Raw genomic sequence first — 20,400 nt, 5'->3', positions numbered from 1 at the left:
ATTAGAGTTAACTCCTGTACATATTTGAAAGCTGACTTTAGCCACTTGTATAAAGGCACTGACACACCACGCAATCACATGTGATTGACATAACAATCAAACTTCGTGCACAGAATATAATACATGTGAAAATTTTCTTCGTTAAAAAAAAGCTACATATATTGCTATGCATGATGCACATGTTTGTGACCTAAATGACAAAATTAGTATCGCTACAGTCAAACTTCAAGGGAGGGTCACTGAGGCAAAGGCCATGGACAAGACCTGTGATCAGGCCAAAACCGAGCTAATGTTTTACCCTGGTATCGCACGTAGCCATGCACACATGCAATATAAGGTGGAGCAGCCACCCTCCATTCATCGCTGAGGGGCTGATGACACTGCTATGACAGACAAGTGCCTGTTTATGGCTTTCATTTTTGACTCATACATAAAAAAAAAGCTTTATTCTGCACAGGCGCTATTGCTGAAAGATAAATCAGAAATATCTTTTGAACATCTGAAAGAACTGAGGAAACAACATTTATTATCACAATGCTCTGGAGCCTGTGCTTGCTTTTTGTGGCTGGAGCAGTGCACGCAAGCCCGGTCAGGAAGACCAGCAAGACGGAATACAAGGTGGCACCGCAAGAAGAAGTCAATGTGCTCATGTTTGGTGTCTTACAGTTTGGCGAATCCCTAAACTATGCTTATGAAACCACTGAGGCAAAGATAGCGAGAATCAGCCGGTCTTTGAAGAACACTGAGAGAACTCTCCAAAAGCTGGGGAAACAGACTGAGCAGGCTGCAGAGGTGGAGAAACAGATCAAAGAAGTGATACAGCTGCTACAGGTAAGAAGACATGGAAATATGTAAACAACAGATCCCCCAGGTGAAGGTGAAAGGCTGTGGTATTTGGGGAGAGATAATGTCTCAGAATTACAATCAAGGTTCAATCTCAGTACAGCATACGGGAGCAAACTTGAGGCAGAGTATATAAGTCGCCATCAGATTGAGGTGGAGACACAGAGAAGGAGAGAGAAAATGCAGCTTTTTGGTGACTTGTGAAAGCAAAACATTTTCTTTAAAATGCCTACATAAAATCCTGTATTGCTGTTATTATGTGGGCACTCACAGCCAAGACAATCATATTACTATTATTCACTTCATTTGCCTGCTGTATAAGGTTAAACCATACTCTAATATCCAAGACAAGAGCAAGCAAAATGAGTGTGAAAGCTACATGTAAGACTCTGGGGAAAGCAGCTGCCAGCTGCACTGAGGCTTTTGTTGGGGGAAGAGAATAATATAGGCACATCCTCTTTTGATAGGCCCAGATGGCCCAGCAACACGCTCAGACCACAAAGACTAAAGAATGGCTGACCAGCCTGGAGAAGGAAGAGCAGCAGCTGAGGACAAAAGTGAGCCGGTTGGAGATGTACCTCAGCAACTCTGTACCTCCAAGCATCAAGGAGCTGCAGGTAACAGAAAGCTGTACTCAAAATAGTTACAGTTCAGCATGAATTCTAACACTCCATCACTCCATAGTTGCTTTTGCTGGTTATTGCTTCATATTTGAACGCTAGTCATATAATCACTGACAGGTTATTTTAACTTTACTTCTGTTTGTAGGAGAGAGCAGAGGAGCACGACAAAGTCTTGCGAGGCTTACAGCTTTTGACTGAGCTCCAAAAAGAGGATATTGAGAGTCAGAATGAGCAGCTTGCCAAACTGCAGAAGATGGTAAATAACTTGTTCAAACTATCTGATATTCTTGATAAACTTTCCATGTTTTTATTTCATTAAATTTGCTACTTTGCTTCCCTCTTCCAGAGTGAAGTGCTGACATGATCCAGATCTTAACTCCATAAACTCACTGCACTCCCTTCCAACCTTGCTATGGATGCTATAGATCAACTGCACTGGCAGAAAATATATATTTTGGGTCCTTCATAATTACATCCTTGTTATCGTGCCTGTAATCTATATTTTGTGCATTATTTTTGTGTCTTTACATCAGTTTGCTTTGTAAATTTGCTTTTTAAAATAAGCTGTTAAATTATTAAAGATTGTGTTTGGTGAACCAGTATTATATGTATATGTATAGAATAAAAACAATTTGTTTGTTTTTTGTATTTTTATGCTCATATTCTACATGAAAATAACATTAGTAAAAAAAAATTTCAGATTAAAAAAAAAAATGCTGGAAAAATGTCTCTTTTTCTCCTTTAACTATTGACTTAAAGGTTGAAGAATATCAGATTCAGTCAAAAATCAATAATCAAATAGACACAAGAGGCCCAGACTAGGTCAATGTATATTTGCTTAATAGGTAAACTTACTATAAAACAAACATACACAGTGTGTTCATATGTGTGTGCCTTTGTAAGATGAACGCTCACCTATAGGTAGTGTGCGGTGTGTATACTTGGCGGGCGGGGAACTCCAGCACCTCTTTGGTTGGTCGAACACGCAGGTCTGGATATGGCTTCACATGAAGCAGCTCTGGTGAGAGGCAGTAATGAGGCAAGTCTGGAGCTGGAGAGATATCGATCTTCAACTGGGCTGAGAGGCAAAGCAGGTCGGGGATTAAAACAGAGACATATAAACAGTGCATCTAAAATCACCCATGAAGCTTTGGGTGAACCTTTCCTAGACAACAGAAACGTGTTGGGTTTACCTGTGACAGGCCTCAGGCGGCGCAGAACAGAGGACGGTCTGCGCATATCTGCAAGATACTTGTAAAGGTCTTCATCGCTCAGCCTATCCCCCTCCTTGGTAAACAAAAGAGCAGTTCTCTATAAAACTGTTTCAATTTTATTTGAAAAGCATTTTTTGATCATCCCTCTTATATGGATTTTTTTTAATATATATATTTAGAATAGGTCAGCGTCTTTGTTCAGTTCAGTCTTACCCTAAAAGTGGACACTGGGGAGGGAGTTAAATGCAGTCAGGTTTAGAAGAATGACCAGAGCACTGACAATTTAAGTGCACTGCCATGATTAAGAGGGTGTGTTAGAAACATGTTGCAGTGAGAGGAGTATGTCACATAGCGGACACGCTCACAGGCTTTGTTTCATTTGTCTCTACTAAATTAAAAAGAGTAAAAACAGGCTGCAGTTTTTCACTTTTATAAAAACTAACATTTTGGAGGGAAAGGCTTTTTGACAACTGACTTTAATAAATCACACCACATTCATGGATTTTACTAGGATAACATATAGCATATAAGTGGTCTGAAAAACAGGGTTGCCTTCAGGTTATGGTGACAAGTGTCCCATCGTTGGAAAGAAATGCACTCTTGATTCACAGTTATATAAAAAGGGATGTCTGCATAGACTGTGCTTTCACAACAATTCACTGATAACTATGGTGCAACAGCTCAGAGAGCATAATCTTTTTTTTAAAAGATTAATAATTAAATGGACAGTATTGCCCAAGGTTAGTAGAAAAAGTAGTTTTAAAGCACTGGGGCTATTTATTTATTCCCATGTCTTTTATTAGATACTGTTAATTTCATACTATTAATTCTATTTATATAGCAGCAATTCACAAGACAATAACTTTCTCTGGACACTTGTCATTATTTAAAGTAACAATGTGACAATAATATATAGAGAATTCCACTGATTACCTTTAAATAAGTGCTTGTTGACAGTAGAAAGAAAAATGAAACTCTACTTTTTATGCAGTTATTTATTATGTCTCACCTTTTGTTTCTATAGTGATATTCAACTACCCCATTCAAATAATGGGTAGTTTACCTCACTGTAAGGACAGATCTACACATGTGCACTTCTAAATACCTGCTTGAAGAAGTTGGTAACGGTGAGTGTTGCAGGACGGAAAGTGGCAAAGTTACACATGTCATCACCGATGCTCATCCGCTCGAACCCCTTCTTCTTTCTCTCGTTCCACGTTCCATGACCTTTTCGCTCTAGCAGTGACCCAAAGGTGTGTATTATAGGGACAAGAGACATTTGTTACTGTAATTAGGCAAATGGTCTGCATACAGTGATCAGCCACAACATTAACACCAGCTGCCTGATATTGTGTAGGTCCATTCCAGGTGCTAAAACAGCTCTGACCCGGAAACACGACCTCTGATTGTGTTTTGTGGTTTCTGAATCCAGGAAGTTAGCAGTGGACCCTGTGAGATTTGGAGTGTGGGGCCTTTGGATGAGTGACGATGCATTCCACATATGCACAGTGCAGAAACTAGGGCAATATTTTGGGATTTTTGAGTTCCTCAAGCAATTCCCGAGCATTTTTTTCTTTTGTAAGGCACACTGGCCAGCTGCGAGACGCTGCTGACATTGCAACAGTGTTTAAGTGGACAGCACACATCACACTAACATCTACACGAATGTTAGGTTTCCCAGCATCATGTTCCATTCTACCACGGTGATGCTCCTGTCAGTAGTTTTAATGTTGTGGCTCATCAGTGTACGTGCACATGAAATATATGTATATAATCAGCAGTACCAGAATCAGAGTCCGGGTCAGACCGATCCAGACCTCCCACACTGCTGACGATGTTGAGAAGGTGAATGGCCGTCCAGGCAAAAGGCATGCGAAAACAGCCGAGACGCGTGCACGACTGCTCTGCCTGAAGGCGCAACTTCTCTAGCTTTTCCTTGTGCTGCAGTGGAACAAAATATGATCTGAAAAGATACTGAACAGCCTAAAACATCTGCAAGAGCCAGTATTGGCTTGCCAAAGACGACAGTAAATATTGCAGCCACCCTGACAAAATTGAGTAATTCTTGTGACTAGACAGTAAGAGGGTCCCACGTGCATGGCGGCTGCAAGCTCTGAGCATTGCAACAGTTTAAAGAACATTTTGGCTCCATTACCTTAGATGAATCTGATTCTTTCATAACCATGTAGGGCTCACAGCATTCACTAATATCTCCTTGTTGAAGGACCTTTTCAAGCTGAAAAAACACATGCAAATGCACTTTTAACTCACTGAGAGCAATTATGTGATTTAAAGTAATATTTGTTGTTGATGTTCAGCGCTGTGAAAAAGTATTTGCACTCTTTTTCTGATTTTTTAGTCTTTTTGCATAATTGCCAAACATGTTTCAAATCATCAAATGAATTTTAAAATTACACAAAAATAACCTGAGTAAATACAAAATGCAGTTTTGTATTTAGTTTTTTAGCCACACCCAAGTGGCCAGCCCATTCTACAGACCTGATTACTGTTCAAGAAAATCAAGAAATCACTTAAATAAAACCTGTATGACCAGGTGAAGCAGGCTAAAAGATCTTAAAATGCATCAATGGAGGAGGAGGTCCGGGAGGTCACAAAAGAACTCAGAAAAACATCTGAAGAACTCTAAGCTTCACTTGTCTCAATTAAGGTCAGAGTTCATGATTCGACAGTAAGAAAGAGACTAGGCAAAAATGGCACCCATTGTAGAGTTCCAGAGTCAATACCACCACTGACCAAAGAGAACACAAAGGCTCATCTCATACTTGCCAAAAAGCTTCGCAATGATCCCCAAAACCTTTAGGAAAATTCTGCAGACTGATGAGACAAAAGCTGAACTTACTGGAAGGCTTGAACCCTGTTACATGTGGCATAAAACCAAAACAGCATTTCATAAATGTGCATAATCCAAATGGTAAGCTGTTTGTGGTCAAAAACCCTACAATGTGGCTGAATTAAAACAATTGCGCAAAAAATAGCAAGCCAAAATTCCTTCACGGCGACGTGAAAGACTCACTGCCAGTTATGGCAAATCCTTGAATGCAGTTCTTGCTATCTTGGGTGGCAGAACCAGCTATTAGGTTTAAGGGGCAATTATTTTCTCACACAGGGCCAAGCAGGTTTGGATGGCTGTTTACCCTTAATAAATGAAACTATCATTTAAAATCTGCATTTTTATTTACTTGATTTATCTTTGTCTAATATTAAAATTAGTTTGAAGATCTGAAACATCCAATTGTGACAAATATGCCAAAAACTAAGAAACAAATCAAATGCATTTTCCCAGCACTGTACATGTGTAGTTGAGTTTTTCAGTACCTTAATGACCAGGAAAATGTCAGGAGAAGGGTATGTGATGGAGAAAATGGCGGAACGAGCCAATGTAGATATGGCGACATGAGTTGTATGGGGTTTTAGGAGTCCTTTCATCTGATCCGAGTTAAGGTCAAAGTAGAAATTCTCAGAGATCTGTTGGGAGGAAAGATAAGCGGAAATCAGAGGAGGCAGGGGAAGGAAAGATGATAATGGAAATGCACGTCAAGGGATGCTAATTCAGTTTTGACTCAGTGATCTAAACCGCAAGACCACTTAGGCCTCTTTGAGAAGAGGGAAATTAAATTAGTGAAGTATGAGCTCAGCATTATGTAAGTGGTTTTACAGAGTGAAACTCATTGAAAGAAGACTCATTATGCCAAATAAGAACTAATCAAATGGAACAAAAAGAAATAAAACCTTTTTCTTTTCCTTGATGTCATAAAGGGCGAGTGTTCCAAATATTGGCTCGATTTCTATTTCAAACCTGAAAAACATACAAAATAAACAATGTCAAATAAGGAGTGCATTGGGGTATTTGTAATAAATATAATAACCAGAGCATGAAGATACAAATGCCAGGAGCAAGACTCCAAATGTTCCTTACTTCAGAGACAAACACTTGACCATGATCCTCTGGCCACAATGTTCCTTGGGCACTTCAGGAAGAGAGCATCTCTCTACTGCTTCATCCTGCCACACAGAAAGGAAAACAAGACCCCGGCATAGCATTTACACAGATGTCATGGCAACATAGTGGCAGAGAAACAGTGAAGTGTACACATACATAAAAAAAAGGATGAGTGAGAAAAGGAGAACACTGAGGGAAGGAAAGCAAACAGTTCTCCTGAAGTGGCTGGATTTGCAGACATTATGGACATTCACTTTATGGGAACATTCAATAGCTCTGAGCTGAACAAATGGCAACGGCATTTATAAACTCTGCTGCCAGAGTCTTCTGCTCCCTGCAGCTTTAGCTCTGTGTGGTCAGTGATTTTCTTTTAGATGTCTGGTTTGCCTTCAATTCGTAGCACTGTTTAGTTAGGAGTGGAAATGATAAATACAGTTTTATTGTCACTGACTAAAAAAGGTGCTTACTTTTTCATTTTAGCGTGCATGTCAGTAATGCCTTTTTTTAAACACCAATGAAGTGTTGTTGGTCTATCTAACCAGCCCACATTATGACCAAATCAACGTTACTAGCTATGGAGTTAATTTCTGTCCACCAGAAATCATGGTTGAATCAGTGCTGAATGTCTTGCTCAAGTCTCTCCCACAGCCACGATACTAGTTCTAGACTCCATGTTGGTGGAAAACCAGCAATATCACCATTTACACAGCTCCAAGTTCCTTCAGTACTTCCAGTGTGCTGCTAGTCTAAGCTGTTGCACTTAATTCATTACACAACTAGCCCACAGAAACGCTGCACTTAAGATCGATAATTCCAAAATCTATTTTTTGATAACAGAATAATTAGATCGTGGGCTGTTTCAAGGTTCTCACGGGGTGAACCATAAGAGAGAAACAACTCTCAGGGTACATCCACACTAACAAGTTTTAGTTTTAAACTTTTACAACATTTATGCCTAACGCCGGCACTGATAAGACATTTTAGAACCACTAAAAAGACTTTTAGAAATGTTGCTGACCCAGATTTAGTTCAAAAACTGCAGCATTGTGTTTCAGCCAAAATGAGCAAAGTGAGCTTTCAGAATCAAACGATACAGACGCTTATGTTTGCTTCCTGCTGACGTCTTATATCTCACACAAAGAAAACTAAAACATTAGCTTGCTCATATAGCTTTTTTGATTTCATCCTTCTTATGAGCATACTCTTTTTTTCCCTCCACTGTTATAGCTTCCTCTGTCAATGCTCCCAGTATTGCTCTAACATGTTGCTGTATTTGCTCTGTGGCAACCCCCAATTTGAATTTTCGTCTCCATGACGGCCTCATATTTGTGTCTGACTTTCATCTACAGTTACAACTCATCATGGCTCCATGCAGAGAAATCAGCACCGTGGAAATTGCTCTGTGTGCCAAAATATTACACTAATGGGTAATACTCATACAATCATGGGTATTTATTGCCACAAAATTTATAATAGAATGTTTCTCACCAGGAAATTGTGACCCGGAGTGATTATCAGTGTGATGCGTTTCCTCTAAACAGAGTAAACCTAAAGCTTCTCTCAGCTGTTCTCTTATTCACAAGGGGTTACCAGAGTAGATGCATCTGCATATTTGACTTGGCACAGACTTTTTTATGACGGATTCCCTCAAATAACCCCAGGGATATGAGTCTCCTCCTGGTTTTAACCCAGGATCTTAAGCATATTATACACGTGTTAACCACTACACTATGGAGCATGTAAGCCAAACCCTATGTTGACAGTATAGAATCCTGAATAACTCTTATTTAAACTAAATGTGTGATCATAGCTATAAATCATGATCATTTTTAATTTGCTCTGTTTTTTCTAACTTAAACCACAACAGAGTCAGATATAAGAGAATCAAATACAAACCTCATCAGGGGGAGGGAACAGGCCAAGCAGGTCATTGTGGCGCCCCTGCTGTCGTGCCTCTGTATTGCGGTGGTCCATGTCCTCTGCAGCTGTTTGTTCCAGCACAGTTGGCAGGAGAGCGTCTGGAGATGAATTCTTCAGGTCAAAGATGCTGGAGGCCCAGCTGCCGCGAGGAGTCTCATCGATGCTGACTGACCGCCGCTTTGCGTCATCCTGAACCACACAAGATTGAGAGGTGAGGTCATGTGTTTTTCTGTTTGATTTTTTCCCCCTTCCAGGCAAAGATGTGTTATAAGAATTACAATGCTACATATCCCATTACCCATCTGATATGACTCATGTGGGGAAAATGTAATAGATAATGGATAAGACATTTATCCATTAGTCATTTTTCATATAATTAGCTTGTTGACCAGAATACAACTCATACTGCCTTTCTCTGTGATAATGAGACACCCAGCAATCTGGCAACTCTCTCTCTTAGCCTGTGTATTAAATGACAGCACTTTTAGTGTGTGACAGCTGGAAAACTTTTACTCCCGGCAATACTAAAACATGTTTCATGAACCTAACCTCACTGAACGCCCATCAGCATTTAAGATTACAGGGTCTTTGAACATCGCAGTCGTCTACCTGGTCTTCCTGGCGCTCAGCTGCAGCAGCCTCATCCAGTTCAAAGGTCTGTTTGACCAGCCCTCGTTGCCTCTCCCTCTGCCGCTCAGAGTTGTGAGGGGTGTATGTGGTGCTATAGAGCTGATATCTGAAGAAGAAGAAGAAGAAGAAGAAGAAGAAGAAGAAGAAGAAGAAGAAGAAGAAGAAGAGTTGTCCAACTAATAATGTAACTGTCAATCACATGTGGAGTGAACACAGAAATGTGGTGCACATTATTACAAAATAGATGAAACGCATACTGTAGGTTTATTTAGCTGACACCCCTACTGTGACCACTTACTTTCTTTGAATGACAAGCCAGTCATCTGTGTAGACAGCCAAGGCATCTCTCACTCTGGAATCCAGCGAGCTACATTGAAAAACACATGAATAATTGAGCAAAGCATGCTTTTAATATTTATGTTCACAGAGAGAAGGCTTTGTTCCTATCTGTAGTGATGTTTATCCATTACAGTGATATTAAAGCTCTGCTTGTGTAGTAATGTCAAGACCATAAATGGGACTTGAGAGTTTAGTATGAGGATTGTGCTGGCCATTAGCAGACTAGCGGACTTACTCCTCTTCCTCAGGCAGTGGGGGCTCCAGTGTATTGCAGTCTTTGTCCAGGTGGAGGAGCTCCAGGTCATCTGACGGGAACTCCATTAGCTGCTTGAGAGGGCCGGGCTCCACCCCGGGAGCATGACTGCTCACATACTCCTCAAAGTCCACCGGCTCAACCACCTCCGTCAGTGGAAGCTGTCAGTCAGCATTAAACTATTATGTACATATTACTATGATGTGCCCACAATTTCTAGCATTACCACTTTAATACAAAATCACAGAAAGGGTAAACATGTGAAAGCAATGGTTATCTTTTAATTAAGTGGCATTCACAGGAAAAAAATCAGCTTCTGGGGAGTTATTACATTTTTATTGGCATTTTTCACTAAATTCATCATGTCAGAGACTTCAATGCGTTCTTGCTTCTTATATTTACTCTTGGATCAGAGTAGCTTTGGATGATTAACCGTTCAAAATAATCCAGGTTTATTTACTATTGGAACTTATTGAACTTATTGAGTTCATCCTCTGTCGGAAACAACCTTATAGCTCTCTTCTCCCTTTTAATTCAACTGTTTTCCTGACTGATTGTCGCACCCAAACAAAAGGTTTAACCAGCACATGGGTAGGGCTTCTGTGCTCGCAGCCAAAGCTTGTTTGAGAAGACCCCATTAGGAGTATCCCAAATTATTAATGACATAGACATACAACAGCAAAAACCATGGTTCTGATACCAAACAATAAAACGCAGTGCAAGAGATTACTTTCACAAATGCTGATCCGATTATTAAAAACTAGCCATGTTTAATATGGGAACCCACTACGACAGGAATGGCAGAAAAATATAAAAGATCCACACACGGTTGGTAAACAAAAACTTCCTGTACCACATATATATCTCTATATATCTCTATGCAAGCTAAAAAGAAAGAAAAATACTGTGTCTAAACAAGGTTATCCATTTCTTTTACAGTTTTGGTTTTCACTTCTCAATTTTGAACAAGGCATGTACTTTCTTTTTTATCTGTTTAATCAAAAGCAGAATCCCCCACAGGAACTACTGCTACAGCCCCTGTCTAAATGGAAAAAACCCTAAGTTGTTGTCATCTTTTTTTTCATATGGCCCAATTCACTGCAAGTAAAAACAAGGCTCTACTCCACAACCTATGTCTACCAGACTGTCTGTTAGAAGATCACAGAGAATTCTACATTTCTTCTGGGTTAATTAGAAACCATACTGGCATGTTTATAACAAGACACAAGACAATTTCCAAGACAAATCACCTGATATAACCATCCCTTCTTCTATTCTTAAGCGTTCATGGTGAGACCTTGCCTAGCTGTAGAACAACACAGCTGAGTGAGAGCAGGTATGCTTGCTTCAAAGCCACTTGCTGTGAACACTAATTAAAACTGCAATCACCTAAGTAACATCTTCCTCCTTGTATCTAAACTCAGTACTCATTTACAAAGTTACACCCATCCATTTCTGGCCTGACTAATTTGAGCTTCAGGGCTGCCGGGCAGTAACTCTGAGAGGTTAAACACAGGGTGACTCACAGGGTGGTGCGCGCCTCCTCGTTTCTTTGACAACTGAGGTGAGCCATAGTCTCTGGACACTTGTTTTCTGACCTCTGCAGCAACCGTCCTGAACAATAGAAAGGATTGCAGGTTAGAAATAAAACATGGGTGCAAATAACAAAATCAAAATCCAATTAAATGTAAGAGGTCATTCACATTTATTTATTTATTTTTACTTTAAAAAAAAAAAAGTATTTACATTTAACAGCTTAAGTGTCTACAACTATTCAGGAAGTGACGTCTGCACTTTCTCAAATCCTACCCCACAGAATCTGTGAACCCCTTATCACCGTTTTCATCTCCTGGTACTAGTAGCAATGCTGAAGGGCAGCAGCTGTTCTGAAAAGGGACCCGATCCGTTCTCACAGAGCAGGCACAGAGCCAGAGCAGGCCTTTATGAACTAACGGCAAAGGGAGGCTTAAAGACAGACAAAGCGAGAGAAGGAAAAAAAAAAACAATCCTTTCCCAGAGACAGCAAGCAGCTGCTCCTCTAGAACCACATGTCTGTTTCTTTCATATACACAGCTGCAAAGGCTTCAACATTTCTGCTGTGATTACATTGCTAAGGTTCATGTCATACATCAATCAAAACCACAAGGACTCCTTAAGACTAGTGACCTCCACTTCCATCTCCAATACAGAGCTAAGATCTCCTTGTGATGACAAATCAGGATGCATTTCTTTCAGGTTGAACTTTTAAGAACTAGTACTACATTACTGGCAATCTGGAAAGAGCTTCTGCAGCTTCTCTGCACACCTCCATTTAAAACAGGAAAAAGGAACATTATCAACTGCAAAGTCAACAGCCAGAACACCCCTTCCCACCCTTTCCTGCATCCGGCGCTAAACAATGCTCTTGGTCTCACTAAAAAGTCGGGATTTTAGGAATGGGGTGGGCGATTGAGAATTCCTCTTTAGGATGCGTTATAGGGAAATTATACACTTACATCAGAATGTAGCATCATGTTTATTTCTTGATGAAACGGACTATAAAATGAACTGATTGAAGCTGAGGTGAATAGCTAGGGGGGGAAACACTTGTAACAAACAGGGAGCTACTTCCCTACCAACACCTCCACACACCCACACAAGCTTTGGTGCAGTTGTTATTCAAACACTCGGGTGACAGGTGTGACGAGTTTTGACAATTTTACCTGGAATGTGATCACCATATGTTCAGTGTGATGAAACAGTGCATTTCTAACGCATGCAGCACCACTTTTAACGGAGAGGCAGAACCAGTTTACAACATGTAGAAACAGGTTACTAATATATTCCCACAAGGCGAAGTCTTTCTCTTATTATTACTCCGAAACAAACACTCCCACTTAAAGTACACACCTTAATAGCAGAGCAGCCTTTGGCTCGGCGCTGTTTTACTTAAGTAGCCCAATCATTGTTGACAACAAAGCTCTTACGATGCTACGACAACGTGTAGAAAACAGGTTATTAAACTCGCAAAAGTGCAAGACACCCATTAAGAAAGCGCAAACTACGTGACTAAACCCCTTTCTTGTGGTATTAGGCTACAGGTGTGTTTATACCAAGCGGTTTATGCTTTGTGATACCTTACAAATCCTAGCTTAGTGGCTATATGCACCGTCTCTCCTGCAGGTCATTCTCAAGCAAAGCAAGCGGCAGTGTAGTAGCCGTTAAACAATAACTTCTGTCACTGTCTCACCGGTTGATTTTATGAGCAAAAGCCCTCCTTTCGCTCGGAGTCGATGACATTTCTCGTCCCCATGTAAGGAAAAGTCTTCGAATAAAAACTGAAAGTGGTCTGCTCCTCTCGAGGTTTCGCTCTGTCCCGCTTGTGCAGGGATGCGGACTCTCAGACCGCTTCCTTCTCCACGCTGGGACCGGGCAGGGATCCCTACTTGTTCCTCCTAGCGGTCGGGAGCTGAACCGCGGCCGTGCTGTAAAGCATACCTATACTACATCCGGTATTATTTCAAAATAAAACGCGATCGTCTTTCCTTATTGGTTTTTCGATCAAAATAAACAGAGTTACAACACTACGTTTTCAGTATACATAACCAATAACCCTTTTTAAACACGTAAGAACTTTTAACATTACAAAATCTGATCTGCGCCTTTAAAATTGTACAATGCTGTGAAAAAATCACTTTACGTCCGGCCTCACTATCCTTCCGCGTCAGTTTGACCACTTTGCACAAAGAGGCTATCATGTCTACCATCTGCTAACGCAGAAATCTCACCTGACCGGTTTAGAGCGACCTGTTCATGCCGCATATCCACATCGGTTTAGGTTTCATTGGTTTCATTTCTGTTTAAAATTTAGGAAGTGGACCAAAAACATTTCAAGTCCTGTTACTTTCACAAAGAAGGTTTTCTGATAACATGACTTTGACCGTCATTAATAACTAGGTGGAAAAGGACTCACTGTTTTCACTGGTTTTGTTCATTGCTGTTGTCAGGGGCGGCCACACAGTTCATGCGTCATAAAGCACAAAGCAGCATGCCAACTCAGCTTGCTCTGACCACTCAAGACAACACAGCGTGTTACACCTGCAGTAAACCAGCAGATGGGGCTGTTCACCGTGACTGCAGAAAGGGGAAGCCTTGCCTGGTTGGTGTTTTTTAAGATTCAATCTGTAAATTTGACCTCTGCAAGGAGACAGAAAAGGACTACAGCTTTGTTTACTGGCCGTGTTGGAAAGTCATACTGGTGAGCACAAAAATACTTATATATTTCAAAGGCAAACACCTATAAGGGAGATACTAACGATGTTTTAAGCTTACCGTTTGACCAGCTCTTTTCTCTGTCGTATTTGAACACATAAGGAATGACATTGGCCCTGACTCTCCCCTCTAATGGAGGACTTTTCAGTTTATGATAATGGCAGGTCTACATCTCCCTCCTGTCTGCCTGCCTGCAATCACCATTCCATACCCCACGCCTACTATGAGGAAATTATATAGCCATGCTTAGTGCTGCAGCCCAACCCCGCCACCCAACTCTCACTCCTTCTACCCCACAGTTCTCCAATTCAGCACCCTGGAGAGCTGCTGCAGGTACTCGGCTGTCCTCTGCGAGATGGCTGATGAATGGCAAGAACTGTAGAGCAGAGATGTGAAAAATGGGAAGAGAAGGAATGAACCAAGGAAAAATTAACCTCGCATGACAGAAGCGTGGCTGTAGCTGAGCAAAGACAGATGTCTCTAGGATATATGTTTATGTATGCATGTAGCACTCAAGAGCTGCATTAGAGCTCGCAGCAGGCATGACTCTGACCCATAGACACTGCTAATGAAAATAAATGAAGCTCATACTCGCCATCTCTCCCTCTATGCAGGCACGCTTCCACCACAATGCCAACACTCATCTTTCATTCTCCTCTGCCCCAAGATCCAACAAATTCTAATTTATTGGACGATGGGGCTCTCTATAATTGATTCCTTTATTAATAAAAATTCTATTATCTGCCCTGCATTCATGTGTGTATTCAGCACGTCTCAGGCATAACCTGAAGAGCTACAGTAAGTATATTTCTAAATGTCTGCAACAAGCATTTCAATATGAGCTCACTTAGTATTTGTACCGTGTCTTTATGTGACATTGCAACGTCCTTGCCTGGTTGAAAACCCACCTCCTATAAGTAGGCTGAACCCATTCCTGCTTTATCCTTCAGTCCACACCTTCCCTGCCTGCTTCCTTGCCTTTCTGTTCATCGAAGGCTTTCAATCCTTAGATCGGCACTATTGTTTGTGTGCCCAGCCCCCACGGCAGTGAGAGCCCCCACCACCACCACCACCACCACCACCATCACTGTTGTGTTACCAAAGAACAAAAGAGAGAGTGTCAGACACCACCCACTAGATCTCTTTCACACCAGAGCCCCCACCTCAGTTCCAGATGGGGTTGCCTTTTTTTCAGGGTCTCTCTCAACCCCAAGAGTCCTCCAAAATGGAGCCCCTCCTCCCCTCCCCTTAGAGCCAGAACTCAGCTGCCCGTCATCCACCTGCTCTGCTGCCACGCGCCCATGGCCAGGGCACGTCCCCTCTATATCCAGCCCCACCAGGGAGTCCTATTAAAATCATTATGCACTTCTTTTTTAACTGGCGTCTGCTTCCAGAGCATCACTAGAACCAATAGAAACTGGCAAAATAACTAAAACCTTCCAGAGAAAAGCTAACAAAAACCCACCAAATAACCTTTCATGACACCTTCAATGGTTATATATAATGTTTATATACATACACACACACACACACACACACACACACATATATATATATATATATATATATATATATATATATATATATATATATTTATGTGAATTTTATATATGTCATTAGAGACCTTGCTTGCTCAGCAGCTGCTCTTAACGCAGGGTGGAGGAATTACACCAGATGAAAATTGTCATCAATAATGCTAATCTCCATCTTATACTGGTGTGCTATACAATGGTCAGGCAGCTGCTCTCTCTTTTTTTTTAAAGTTTCTTTTAAAGCATCAACATGGAGCATCCTCGGGAGACGATCTCTGCTTCAACCTCCACCCCTGTCTTGACCTCTCCCCTCCAGGGACACAGAATGGGTGCGGCAACAGGACACATCTGCTCTCAGACAGCTGTTAAGTCTCCTAATGTTGATCCTACAGTCGGCGTTGGTGCAGGGGGTAATCATTGCTGAATCACATGATATCAGCTTAATTACTACCCCAAAAAACACACAATCTAGAATTTCCTGGCAGTCAACTTATCCAGAGGGCATAATAAAAAGAAATAATAGCAATTTTGCTAACAACACAAACATTATTCCATAGTTATGCGCTAATATAATCTAGTGAATCAGGTGTATATTTCTTGAACACCACCCTGTAAATATGAGCAGCCACATTTTCTCCTCTGCCTACATTACATGCATGAATGCATGTGAGCCTGTCACTCACTAACCAAGATTTATGGAAATATCCATCCAAGCTCTAGTCAGAGCGGTGCACAGAGTGCACACTGCTATGAGAGTGCAGCCATATTTGAATACATGCAGATATATGCCTGTATGTTTGAGTGGTTTAAAGCCTTTGCTTTGGTCTTTTTTATAGTTTCTGTGCTGCAGGAAATGGCTAAAACATCTCCATATACCCATCCCACCACCATCCTCTACTCCCTAAGGGTTCAAGCACCAAAATCAATTGAAAGAAAGAAGAGTGTACTGTGGTCCTCCCCCTACATCTGTCAGGGAGGGAAAGCAGGAGGGGCTACACTTATGGGCCATACAGGAGAACAATATCAGTCCATCTGTCACAAACCGTTTCATCTCTGATGGGGTGAAATATAGCTCGCAAATACATCTACTTCTATATCATCTATGTGTATTAGCTTACTGTTGTCCAAGCCTCCACCAATTCCCAGAAGCGCATGCAGTGGCTTTTTGTCTCATATTACTTTCCTCCCACCAGCCAGCACTCTCCAGCCACCTTGCAAATTATGCTTTTAAGCCAAACAGAATGTTAAAAGAAATTGTTGCACTTTACACGCTGAAGCAGTTAATGAAAATGGAAGACGACCAAGCAACAAAATTTACATGTAAAAAGTTCCAGAATAAAAGTACAGAGCAGCAAACCTGAAAGCTTAATGAAAGGAAAAGCACACATTGTATTTGGAGAAAATACTGGAGAGCAAAAAGTAAGATGCAATCTGCTAATAACCAGAGTGCTCATTCATATTCAAATGGCGCTGCTGCTGTATTTGGAGGATGGGTGTGGCCGGCTGATTCTTCATGCCTCCTGAGCTGTCGCGGCTTTGTGACGTCCACGATGCCATTTGCTCTATCAGATTATGCTATCAGATTGGTCATTGTTCAACACAGAGGACAAAATGTCAAACCCTAAACAAAGCCAATCAAAGTCTACAGTGCTGCACACTAATCGCCAAGAAAAACACTAGGTATTCCAGTGATCCGGTAAGCTGTAGGAACAGCACAAAATGGCCTGACTGTTTACTGGAGAGAGGAACGAAAAGAAAAAAAAATCCCCAAGAGCCATCATGCATCTCTGTCAGCAGCAGGTAGAGCTGCAATCTCAGTCATTTATATTTAATTTCATAAGAGTTTCCGGCCAGACTAATGTGCTATTGATTTCAAGTCTCCTATTACTGAAAAGGGGACGGACTGTGAGGGGGAGAAAGCTGGACTACAGGGAGTAAAAGCCAGAGATTGAAAGAGGAGAGGAGGAAAAGAAGACAGTATAGGGGGAAGAAATAGAGTGCACTGGCTACACAAGCTTTTCTAGGAAACATTATAATATCCAATTTGGAAAGCCTATGTTATCTATCTAATAATTGACTTTCCCTCTATCGAGTAAACACCACAACAAAGTGTACATGAAAGCACAATAAGTAGATTCCAGGATGAGGGAGGATAGATGTTTACAGTATTTACCGTTCATTGTAAGTCGAGGCATTTGCAGAGTAAATAAAGCTAAAAACACCTCAGCTCAACAGAACGGGCACGCTCACACCTCCTCTGTTGCTGTTGTGCCACATGTATGATTTTTCCTCCATGTCAGATAGAAATGGAGCAGCAGGAACTGAGGCGAGAAAAGAAACAAAGAGAATGTCTAAGAGCTTTGTGTATTTAAGGTCTCTCCCCAGATACCACCTCAGACAGGACAAAATGAAAGATTCATAAGCATGCCTTTATATTTAAAAAGGTTTTGAGTAATACATGGTCTCACTAAAGGAGGTTAGTCCTTCCTCAAACCCACACGAATTCACATCAGTAGCAGCAATAACGTTATGATTAGCAGATAATCACAGGGACAAGCATATGTGCGATGTTTCCTTTAATCAAATGATAAAAATGTGGAACAGTTACATTGTCTAAAGAGGTTAAACGCATCACCTACACTTAATACAAACAAAAGACAGATACTGTACACCAAGAATTAAAAAGGCACATGGAAAGCAGAATTTAATACATAAATAAAAAAAATGACAAGAGCGTCTACTTCAGAGACTTCCTCCCACCAGCCTGTCTACTCTAATAATAGCCCAGAGACAACACATCCAGACAGACAGAGGGAGAGAGGGATATAGAGAGAAAGAGAGGAGAGAGACAGAGAAAAAGTGCAAGAGTGAACCCATGAGGGAGACTGCAAGAAAATTGCCAAATAATACATAAAGGGTTGAATTAGGCCAGTTGCCATTATCAACAAATGTCCTTTCAAAAAGAGGCTAATTTATTTTTGGAACCTTTCCTGAAAGCAAGAACTGCTTCATTGCTGCTGCCACAGAACCCTGGACTGCCAAGAGTCAGGCCTGGTGGAGAGACCACCGAATTAACCAGACCTGAGGCTGAATCAGCCTACCCATCCCCCTGATACGCTGTCATAGTGTGACTCTCTCACTCCGCCTGTCTCCTCTCTCTCTCTCTCTCTCTCTCTCTCTCACACACACACACACACACACACACACACACACACACACACACACACACAAGGCCACTACCTTACCACAGGGCAATGGCAACAGGCACTGGTTTTTGACGTAATACTGTGAGAATAAAAAATGATGAAGAACAGAAAATCCAACCTAACGAATTTAGACCTCAATTCTTCAACAAACCTATATTCACCACCCAGATGTCTAATATATGACATATTTATCACTGTATTGGCAGATCTACTGTATATATAAAAATGTATCATAAAAGATGCATCAATTTTTGCTCCTGTTGTACTTTCTAGGCTATTTGAAGAGTTAGCAGCTTCCTATGAATGCTGACGGTCTTCAAAATCAGTGTATTAATTTTATTCAGCTCTTTGGCATCAAGGTGCATTCCACAATATACAAAGAGAAAAGGACCACCCCAACAAGACTCCTAATCATCACTAGTGGAGAACCCTCAACAATAAGAAAATAATCAGTGGAATAACAAAAAGGTTTTTAAGCAAAACCAATGCTTGATCCTTTGATTCAGTAATACACAATAGGAGCTTTAAATGCCCTCTTATTCACAGAGGAGGATTCAGCTGTCGTGCTACTAACCAGGGCTCTAATGAGGGGCCACAATTAAGCCCATTTATTCACATTAAGTGTGAACTGTAAGTGGGCCTGCAGTCAGTTGACAGTCCTGGGCGCCTTTGTGTTACAAGAGCCGCTTTTATTCAGCAAACAAAGGTGGAAAAAACACAAGCACCTAATGACCGAATCTCGTCGTCTCACCTCAGATGTCCATGTACGCCAGTAGAAGCGTACGTGCATGTGTGCTATTGCACACACATGCACACTCCCTCTTTAACAAACTGACTCAAAGGCTCCAACGCATCCAGGCTGAGTTGAGTCACTGCTTGTCAGAATGGTGGGGGCGGGGTTAAGACAGACTGACAGTGGGGCTCCATCTCTATCCTCTTATTAACGCTTAACGAGTGCTTTCCTCATGCAATATTCATCTCCGCTAATATCATCCAAGCTCTGAGCCAAGCTTGCTACTTATGTAAGGCAATTATGTAAAATATCAGACAGAGCCCATGTTCAGAATCTAACTGGAAGAGAGCTGTGGGACAATGACAGAAAGGAAGAGGGGGGTCTACAAGAGTGATCGGGACTGTAAGGTGTGAAGAACAGTAAGAGACACAAAGTAAAATTAAATGAGTTCTTTCTGATTCCTGCCCTGTATTTTATTATGAAAGTAAGCCAACATCCACCCACAGATGGTAACACCACAGATACCTGAAGGTTCCTCAGTGTCACTTAGGGAGAGCAAAGGAGAGGAGATGAACCAATCGGCACACTTTTACTACTCATCCGCAGTTAAAAAAGACTCAGGAGGCATTAATTCCACGCACAGCACCAACCTTCATTCATCATCTCAATTCCTCACATCAACAAAAACCATAGCCTCATGCACAAATAAACAAACATACACTGATTTATGCATACTCGCACGCATACTCCACCCACCCCCTCAGGTCAAGGCCCTATGGGGGTCTGCACAGAAATAGGTCATTTGTCACACATGATGTCCCGGGGCAGGGGATGCATTATAGATGAGCCCAAACAGCATGTCTCAGTGAGCACTCACCACACAGCAAGGGACATA

The 20,400-nt window shown here is 41.4% G+C and overlaps 2 protein-coding genes across 5 annotated transcripts in view; one reads left to right on the top strand and one right to left on the bottom strand.

The window, feature by feature from the left end:
• dock6 (dedicator of cytokinesis 6) overlaps positions 1 to 20,400 on the bottom strand; it is a 40,364-nt gene that overhangs the window by 17,947 nt on the left and 2,017 nt on the right. For 3 of the 4 annotated variants that reach the window (XM_004552163.5, XM_004552164.5, XM_004552165.5), the window contains exons 1-14: positions 13,013 to 13,231; positions 11,310 to 11,397; positions 9,766 to 9,944; positions 9,490 to 9,558; positions 9,171 to 9,297; positions 8,538 to 8,750; positions 6,618 to 6,703; positions 6,431 to 6,497; positions 6,017 to 6,166; positions 4,836 to 4,916; positions 4,465 to 4,621; positions 3,786 to 3,916; positions 2,660 to 2,753; positions 2,382 to 2,544 (exon numbers count right to left, since the gene is read on the bottom strand). In XM_004552163.5, coding sequence (XP_004552220.2) covers positions 2,382 to 2,544; positions 2,660 to 2,753; positions 3,786 to 3,916; positions 4,465 to 4,621; positions 4,836 to 4,916; positions 6,017 to 6,166; positions 6,431 to 6,497; positions 6,618 to 6,703; positions 8,538 to 8,750; positions 9,171 to 9,297; positions 9,490 to 9,558; positions 9,766 to 9,944; positions 11,310 to 11,397; positions 13,013 to 13,062 — 1,655 coding nt within the window. In that variant the 5' untranslated portion in view covers positions 13,063 to 13,231. Of the gene's footprint in view, positions 1 to 2,381; positions 2,545 to 2,659; positions 2,754 to 3,785; positions 3,917 to 4,464; positions 4,622 to 4,835; positions 4,917 to 6,016; positions 6,167 to 6,430; positions 6,498 to 6,617; positions 6,704 to 8,537; positions 8,751 to 9,170; positions 9,298 to 9,489; positions 9,559 to 9,765; positions 9,945 to 11,309; positions 11,398 to 13,012; positions 13,232 to 20,400 lie in introns of those variants that run through there. The other variant, XM_076883312.1, reaches the window with a different exon arrangement.
• Positions 376 to 2,073, top strand: angptl8 (angiopoietin like 8). Its single transcript, XM_076883315.1, has 4 exons — positions 376 to 831; positions 1,311 to 1,460; positions 1,612 to 1,722; positions 1,813 to 2,073. Exons 1-4 carry the CDS (start codon positions 535 to 537, stop codon positions 1,828 to 1,830), a joined length of 576 nt encoding a protein of 191 aa, XP_076739430.1. The 5' UTR covers positions 376 to 534; the 3' UTR covers positions 1,831 to 2,073.

The sequence above is a fragment of the Maylandia zebra genome, linkage group LG4, assembly GCF_041146795.1.
Source record: "Maylandia zebra isolate NMK-2024a linkage group LG4, Mzebra_GT3a, whole genome shotgun sequence".
NCBI lineage: Eukaryota > Metazoa > Chordata > Actinopteri > Cichliformes > Cichlidae > Maylandia > Maylandia zebra.
This window is presented reverse-complemented; position numbering and strand designations above follow the sequence as displayed.

What these genes read in the sequence shown, in the direction of transcription:
- angptl8 (XM_076883315.1), top strand. Translation starts at nt 535, where the DNA reads ATGCTCTGGAGCCTGTGCTTGCTTTTTGTGGCTGGAGCAGTGCACGCA. An exon ending in AAGTGATACAGCTGCTACAG is followed by an intron (nt 832 to 1,310) that starts GTAAGAAGACAT and finishes CTCTTTTGATAG; the next exon opens with GCCCAGATGGCCCAGCAACA. An exon ending in CAAGCATCAAGGAGCTGCAG is followed by an intron (nt 1,461 to 1,611) that starts GTAACAGAAAGC and finishes TTCTGTTTGTAG; the next exon opens with GAGAGAGCAGAGGAGCACGA.